Source organism: Mus pahari, chromosome 20, assembly GCF_900095145.1.
Source record: "Mus pahari chromosome 20, PAHARI_EIJ_v1.1, whole genome shotgun sequence".
Taxonomy (NCBI): Eukaryota; Metazoa; Chordata; class Mammalia; order Rodentia; family Muridae; genus Mus; species Mus pahari.
The window spans coordinates 29,937,284-29,945,230 of record NC_034609.1 but is presented as its reverse complement, the minus strand read 5'-3'; the positions used below and the strand labels follow the sequence as shown (position 1 = coordinate 29,945,230).

General features: G+C 48.3%; 1 protein-coding gene across 2 annotated transcripts in view; it reads right to left on the bottom strand.

Moving 5' to 3' along the window:
* Cdh3 (cadherin 3) overlaps positions 1-7,947 on the bottom strand; it is a 45,219-nt gene that overhangs the window by 17,681 nt on the left and 19,591 nt on the right. Inside the window, exons 3-6 of one of the 2 annotated variants that reach the window (XM_021220141.1) lie at positions 2,155-2,225; positions 959-1,084; positions 651-806; positions 401-545 (exon numbers count right to left, since the gene is read on the bottom strand). In XM_021220141.1, coding sequence (XP_021075800.1) covers positions 401-545; positions 651-806; positions 959-1,084; positions 2,155-2,225 — 498 coding nt within the window. Of the gene's footprint in view, positions 1-400; positions 546-650; positions 807-958; positions 1,085-2,154; positions 2,229-7,947 lie in introns of both variants that reach the window. The other variant, XM_021220140.1, reaches the window with a different exon arrangement.

Genomic DNA, 7,947 nt, shown 5'->3' with positions numbered 1-7,947 from the left:
ACTTTGTAGACCAGGCTGGCCTCGAACTCAGAAATCCGCCTGCCTCTGCCTCCCAAGTGCTGGGATTAAAGGCGTGCGCCACCACGCCCGGCTTCTCTGTAATGTATGGTTGATACTCCTCCCATTTAGGTTGAAGCCCAAAGTTCAGACGCAAGCCTGAGTTTTCTGCAGCCCCTAAGTCTGGCTGAGCCCAGAGCAGAAGGTTTCAAATGTGAATGCCAGAACTCGGCTACAGGGCAGGCTTGACCGGGACTCATGGGGGGGGGGGGGGCAGGGAACAGGATGAGGGGATCGGCGACACAGCCATGAAGGTCTGGGCTGATGTACAGAAGCTGACCCCAACTCCATCTGGACCCACCCCTGGTCTAGGATAGCCCCTCCCTCTTTCCACCCTTCTTACCAGGCATGACCCCCTCCAGAACACTCCCTCTGAAGGTATCTTGAGTGAACTTGGGCTTGTTGTCATTCTGGTCTGTCACAATGATGGATATGTTCATGGGCTCCTCTACAGAGGCACCGTTCTCGGATACAGCGTGGCCATAAAGCTGTGGGGCACAGAGGTCCGGGGTCAGCCGGTGTCCCCACCTCCCCAGGCCTCGTGCCTGCCTCAGAAAAAAACGTGTCTACACTGGGAGCTGAAGGCTGCTTACCTCGTACTTGACAATTTTCTCCCTGTCCAGCGGCATATGCAACAGCAGCCAGCCTGACTCCTTCTCGATGGTGAAGACTCCCTCGGGTGGACTGTCTGCACCAGGCCCTGTGATGCTGTAGAAAATCTTGGTGCCTCTGTCCTTATTCGATTTGAGCTGGAAACAGAGGGAAATGACAGTTGACAGAGGGACAGGTGCCTCACCCGGTGGCCAGGAGCCTTCTGCAGCCCGCACCCAGCAGCAGGAAGCCCTTCCTCTTAGGCCTTTGGGGGAATAAATCCTGCAGATCCCAGAGTGCCCAGCCATACCTGATTCAGCCTCTGAGGGAAGGGACCCTTGCCATTCTCAGGGACGGATATCGGCGGCATTACCCACTCTCTCTTCCGTCTCTTTAAGATGCGTGTGGGTGGGGAGCTCATTGCATCCTCCCCTCCCTGCAAGCAAGGGTGGGAAGAATAAGTTAGCTTTTGCCTGGAAGGAGAGAGGAGTCAGGTGTGGCAACGCACAGCCCTACTCCCAGGACTCAGAAGAGGCACAAGGACCAGAAATTCAAGGTCATCCTGGCTGTCCTGGACCATACTTTGTTTTTGTAGACCATACTGGTCTCGAACTCAGAGATCCACCTGCCTCTGCCTCCTAAATGCTGGCGTTAAAGGCACGTGCTACCACACCCAACAACTGTAATATTAACAATAAAGGAAAACAAAAAAAAAGAATAGGAAAAAGTCTTATTCTTATTTGCATATATACAAGGAATAATTTCTTTGTGAGTGTCTTCTCAGGAGCGATGGGCAGGCTATGATCAGATAGAGACAGAGATTGCTATGTGGTTTTAAATATTTTTAAGTCTTGAACATTCAAATATTCAAAAAATTAAAACACCAAAAGAAAAAAAATTAAGACACCAGGAAGTTGGTTGTGGTGGCATATGCCTTTCATCCCAGCATTCAGGAGGCAGAGGCAGGCAGATCTCTGTGAGTTTGAGGCCATCCTGGTTTATACAGTGAATTCTATGATAGCCAGAGATACACAGAGAAAGAGAAAAAAAGACATCAGAAAGTAGGACTAAATGCCTAAGGTCTATATTTCTAGAAGTCCGCACGACTGGCGATCCTGGGTTGAAATGGACCAGGGTACTGGAGGTGTCTACAGAGCCAGAGTGAACTGGATGATAGCCCCGCCCCTCTTCCCCACCTATGGACCATCTCTCTAGTGCCCCCTATTGGTAAGCATTAGTCACTGCTCTGATTAGGTCTGGTTGGCTGGGGTTAAGGGTTAACTTGGTTCCTATTACCATAGGAACAAAGATTCTGGCCAGCAGTAATCTGAATATAGACAGCACTTTCCTTTTGCCCTCAAGACAGACACAACAGGGAGGCAGAGGCAGGTGGATTTCTGAGTTTGATGCCAGCCTGGTCTACAAAGTGAGTTCCAGGACAGCCAGGGCTATACAGAGAAACCCTGTCTCGCGAAAAAAAAAAAAGACACAACAATAACAATTTACCTGAACTGCCCCCCTTTTCAGCACAGCGATTTCTCCATTGTCTGCATGGTGCATCTCCTGTCCAGCCAAGGCTACTGTGAGGAAGAGAGAGAAGGAATTAGAAAGCAGCTCCTTGACTAGATTAAGGGCCACCACCCGGAGGAACCAGGGGCTCAGCTCACGTCTCCTGGCCAGCCGGTGGCTGCAAGTCTCAGTTGGCACTTTTGCATGCAGTCTTATCGTTATCTAAAACATTCCCCCCCAGTATGTGTATGAGTGTACCCCAGATGTGTGCAGGTGCCTGGGAAGCCCAGGAGAGTCAGATGGAGTTTGAGTTACAGGTGGCTGCTTGCAGCCACCAGACGTGAGTGTTGGGAACTGAACCCGGATGGTGTTCTTAACCGCTGAGCCATCATTCCGGCCGCTACATTTGGATTTGGGAGAGGGAGGACCACCTCACCATCCCTTCGTGTGTTCATCAGGCTGGTGGTTCTGGAGGCTGTCTGCAACCGGCAGGCAACCTGTCATCAACACACCATGTGACACTGTTACCCACAGACAATTCGTTCCACTTCTGGTAACTGAAGTTGACAATAGTTCTTCTGAATTCTGTCTGCAAAGCTATTGCCCTCTAGCCCCGCACAAAAGAGACTGATTTATTTTGAGTTTATACTTGTGAGTGTTGAGGGTTTTTATTTTTGTCTGTGCACCACAGGCATGTAGTACCCAAAGAAGCCAGGAGAGGGCGCTAGATTCCTCTGGTACTGAAGTGACAGGTGCTTGTGAGCCACCGCGTGGATGTTCAGAAATCGAACCTGGGTCCTCTGGAGGAACAGGCAACGCTCTTAACCACTGAGCAGTTGTAGCTACTACTAACTACAAGTCACTGGCCTCTGCCCAAGCTTGCCCCACCCCACCCCACCCCTTTTACTCTGTGTTGCTGGACCAAGCCAAGCATTTTTTTTTCTTTTTTTTTTGCTATGTGAGACTGGTGCTTTAGTAAGGAGCTGCACTCCCAGAGGGAGGAGTGGAGAAACCAGATGGCTGGTGGGGAGAGTAAGCAAACAGCCACTGTGGAAAAGTCTGGCAGTGGGGGCTGGAGCGAGGGTCAGCATGTAAGAGTACTGGCTACTCCTTCAAAGGACCTAGGTTTGAGTCCAAGCACGCACACCACGTAACTCTAGTTCTAGGAGATCTCACACTGTCTTCTGGCCCCCATGAGCACCAAGAATGCATGTGGTGCACAGACATCCATGCAGACAAGATACCCATATGCACTAAATAATAAATATAATTTGAAAAAAATGTAAAACATATTTGCAAGGCTGGGCATGTAGCTCAGTGGCAGAGTGTTGTCTAATATATATATACACAAAGTCCTTAATTCAATTCCCACTGCTTAAAAAGAAAAAGGTGCGTGTTAAGATGTTCACAGAAGCACATCATTGCCACAACTGGAAATGGTAGGTGTCCACAAAAGCATCAGGGACAGAAACACTGTGGTGTCGTCATGTTTGGAACAACTCAACCACAGGAACATGCAACCAAGGGCGGATTCAAGAAGCAGAAGCCAGATCTGAGGCAGGATACGTGCTTGCTGAGGAAGAAAGACAATCCCCCACGAACAGCCAAAGCTTGTAGTCTAGACAGGCCCTGTAATAAAAGACAGGGTAAGAGGAGACAAACAAGCTCATTAACGCTTGCAGTGTGTGTCACATAGGCATAGCCTCGGTGGACGTCATCGGAGGAAAAGAAAAATGTGGCTTAGAACTTCACACACCTTCGTCCTCAACGAACATGGCGAGACAAAGGGAAAACATTAGAGGCAGGGAAAACTGCGGATGTAAACCCAGGGAGCAAACTAATGCTGTGAGATTTCTTTACTGATAAGAGCTGGTCTCCAGAAAGGAGAGCTTACTGCCCGACCTAGGAGGGCAGAAGGCGCCTTGCCTTCTCTCTCTTCTGCATGCACACAGCCACCCATCTCTACCTCCAGTGCCACACACCAAGTCCAGATCTTCTTTTTTCTTTTTCTTAAAGCTGTCTTCAAATACCCCAGAAAAGGGCATCAGATCTCATTACGGGTGGTCGTGAGACACCATGGGGTTTCTGGGAATTGAACTCAGGACCTTCGGAAGAGCAGTCAGTGCTCTTAACCGCCAAGCCATCTCTCCAGCCCAAATCCAGGTCTTAAACATGCTGGGTATATACCCCGTCACTTTATTTTTATTATTTTATTTTATTTTTATGGCAAGGTCTCCCTGTAGACCAGGCTGGCCCTGACCTCAGAGAGTCATCCAAGTGGGCAGCGAGACTTAAAAAAAAATGCACCACCACCACCACCACGCCCAGCTCTGCTGGGTCTTCCTAACTGCACTTTGCTCAAAACTATTTTTATCCACAACGTATTTTCTAGCAACACGGTGTGGTTGCCTATAGTAAGACTCCACCGTGTGAGGCTGGGAGCTGGCGGAGCTTATGGAGGTGGATGAAGTCAGTGGAAGGGGCAGTAGGCCTTAACAACCATAACGAGCCACCCGCAGCCCACAGGAATCCAGTGCCAACTTTCAGGAGCCCCAGAGCCCCGGAGCCCCGGAGCCCCGGAGCCCCGGAGCCCCGGAGCCCCGGAGCCCCGGAGCCCCGGAGCCCCAGAGCCCCAGAGCCCCAGCGCACACACATCCAGGCAGAACCCTCCTGGAAGGCTGGGATGTGCGTGTGGGAAAGTGAAGATTGCTTAGAGACAAGCCTGCTTCCTTGACAATATCCTCTCTGAGGAGGCCTGGGCTGACATGCTCGGCTTCGGGCAGTAAGGGAAGAAAGGGACATGGGACTTGATTTCATTCCAGAGGGTCCCGGGAGCCATGGGGTCCATGGAGTGGCCTTGCTTTTTATTCAACTGCGAACTATTGCAGGCTCATCTGAGGAATTTGGTTTTGTCTTAACCCTAGAAAACCAGAAATGATTGATATGATGAAGACTAAATCAGCTTAAGTACAGAAAATATTATATATATAATATATTATAATATACACACATATATGTATATGTATGTGTATATGTATATACGTGGAGCGCATACTCCCTGGGCTATCTATCCAGCTGTGCAAAGTGACACTTTGTAGAGTTTTAAAATTATACTGGGACGCTCCTGTGCTATGAAACAAAGCAAGCAGAATTTGAAGTGACACACAATGTGCATGCAACTATGGACAGGGGAAAAAAACCTTGAAGAAAACGACCCTTTCCACACTTGCAAGAGACTTTTAACCACTTGGCCATGGCTATATGCTAACCACTTATTTTTAGTCTTAGTTTTTGGTGTTCTTTTTCACTCTGTATGTGTGTCTCTGCATGTGGTATTTTCTTCAGTTGCTCTCCACCTAATGAAGCAGGGTCTCTCGCTGAGCCCAGAGCTCACAGAGAGCTAGTCCATCAGCCTGCTCCAGGGATCCTGCGTCTCCGAGTGCTGGACTTACAGGTGAGCCACAATGCCCACCTGGCTGTTCACTATTTCACTACACTTTTAATTATACTTGTGTGTCAGTGGGCATGTGCATCTCATTGCACACCACACTGGTTCTCTCCTTCCACCATCTGGCTTTTACCTGAGGCCCCCTTCCTAGATTTATGTGTGTCAAGTGTCAGAACCCCTGGCCTTATCCTTTAGTGGCAAGTACCTTAGTGACAGCCATCTCCCAGCCCTCTGCCTTGAGACAAGGTCTTGCTATGTAGCTCAGACTGGTTTGGTATTCAACTTGACTTCAGGATTCTTCTTTGTTTCCAAAGATTCTAGGACTTCAAGTGTTGACCATGCCTGACTCCTGTATTATCCTGTTCTTGCCCTGCCCCAATCCCTACACTGAACTTCTCTGGCTCCTTGTACATTCCAACGTGACTATGTTTGAAGGAAAGGTCTTAAAAGGAAAGGTTTGAAGGATTAAGTCACTGGCCCTAGTCCCACTGTTGCGAGTGTCTTTAGGAGAGATACTCTGGACACAGTATATATGCTATGTAGCAGCAATGGAGGAGTTGGCCATCTCAAAGCCGAGGAGAAGCACCTCATGAGACCAAACCTTCCTTGGTTTCTAACACTAACCCTTTAGAATTATGAGACTCAATTCCTGTGCTGGCCAACCAGCCACATGACTTTGTCTCAACGGTCAGAAATTCTCATTCTTCTGCACTACTGTTACCGGCCAACATTAGCATAGTTTGTTTTTTTAGTTTCTTTATTTGCAGATGGGGTCCCTTGTAGTCCAGGCTAGCTTTGAACCTCTGACCCTCCCACATCCGTCTCCCAAGTACCTGGCTTATAGACATGTGCTATCATGCCCAGCTCCCAGCTCCCTATTTCATCTTCATGAAGAAACTTATGAGAAGCATTTTAATGGCCGTTTTCGAGTCTGGGAAACTGAGAGGTTAAACAAGTTCATTGAAGTCCCATAGAGAGGCAGTGAAAATCCAAGTGGTTCCCAGACCAGTCTGAACCCAGCGTCATTTGCATAACCATGGCCTTTTCCATCTCTTTGAGAGCTTCTTCCACTTACCACTGCTCATCTACAGAAATAATAGTCTTTTCTACAGTCAGTTTTTGTTTTTTAAACTAATGTGTATGGGTATTTTGCCTGCATGTATGTTTGTATACCACATGCATGCAGTTCCAGAGGTGTCCAGAGGAGGGCGCTAGATCCCCTGAAATTGGAGTTATGGCAGGTTGTGAGCTGCTCAGTACGGGCGCTGAGAACCAACCATGGAGCGTTGGCAAGAGCAGTGTGCGTTCCTCACTACTAAGCCACCTCTCTTAGCCCCCTAATATTTTCATTTTTAAAATCTGTTGTGAGTACCAATATCTTCTTTGTTTTTTAGAGACAGGGTTTGTCTCTGTGTAGCCCTGAGTATCTTGGAACTTGCTCTGTAGATCAGGCTGGCCTTGAACTCAAAAGATTTTCTTGCCTCTGCCTCCTAAGTGCTGGGATTACGGGCTAGTATAAGCATCAGTGTCTTGATAAAGAACTTGGATGAATTTACTGGAAGCTTAAGAGTTGGAAGGGCAGCATTCGACTTCTCAGAACTACCACGAGTACCACACAAATCAAGACCCCCCAAAACATGACTCTGTCAGCCACAAACAGCATCGCCTAGCACCCACCGCCAGGAAACCACAGCTCCAAGGCCACGTGACTTGCTTACATGCAGACTGCTAATGAATAGAGTGAGAATCAGATCCCAGGCACAGGCAGAAGTCTATGGCCATATTCTTCAGCAAGGCGCTCATGCAAAAACTGCCTTGGTGTGATGCAACCTGTGTACTTGGGACACCGGGAACAAAAAATGCTTACCCACAAGTATGCCTAAATGCCTGCAGGATGCTTCTGGCTATCCAAGCTAATCCACAGCGAGTGACTGACAACTAAAATGCAGAGACAACCTAAACGCACATCAGTGAGGAACTGACTCCTGTGACATCATCGTCCATGCAACGGAAGACCAACCCGATGTCACAGGACACTGTGGAAAGGGCGGGGATCCAGCTCGGTAAAGCACTTCCCTCACGCATGAGGCCTCCTTGGTTTTGATTCCCCAGCTCAGAAAAAAAAAAACAAAAAAACAAGCTATCAGGGATGGATGGTCTCATTCTGTAGGCTACATGAGAAGATCCCAGGACACGTTATGAACACATTTCAAAGGTAGAGAGTGACATGATTCCATAACAATACGTTCACATTTGGACTTCACCATATGACTTTTTTTTTGTTCTTTCAAGACAGGGTTTTCTTCTGTGTAGCCCTGGCTGTCCTGGAACTCACTTTGTAG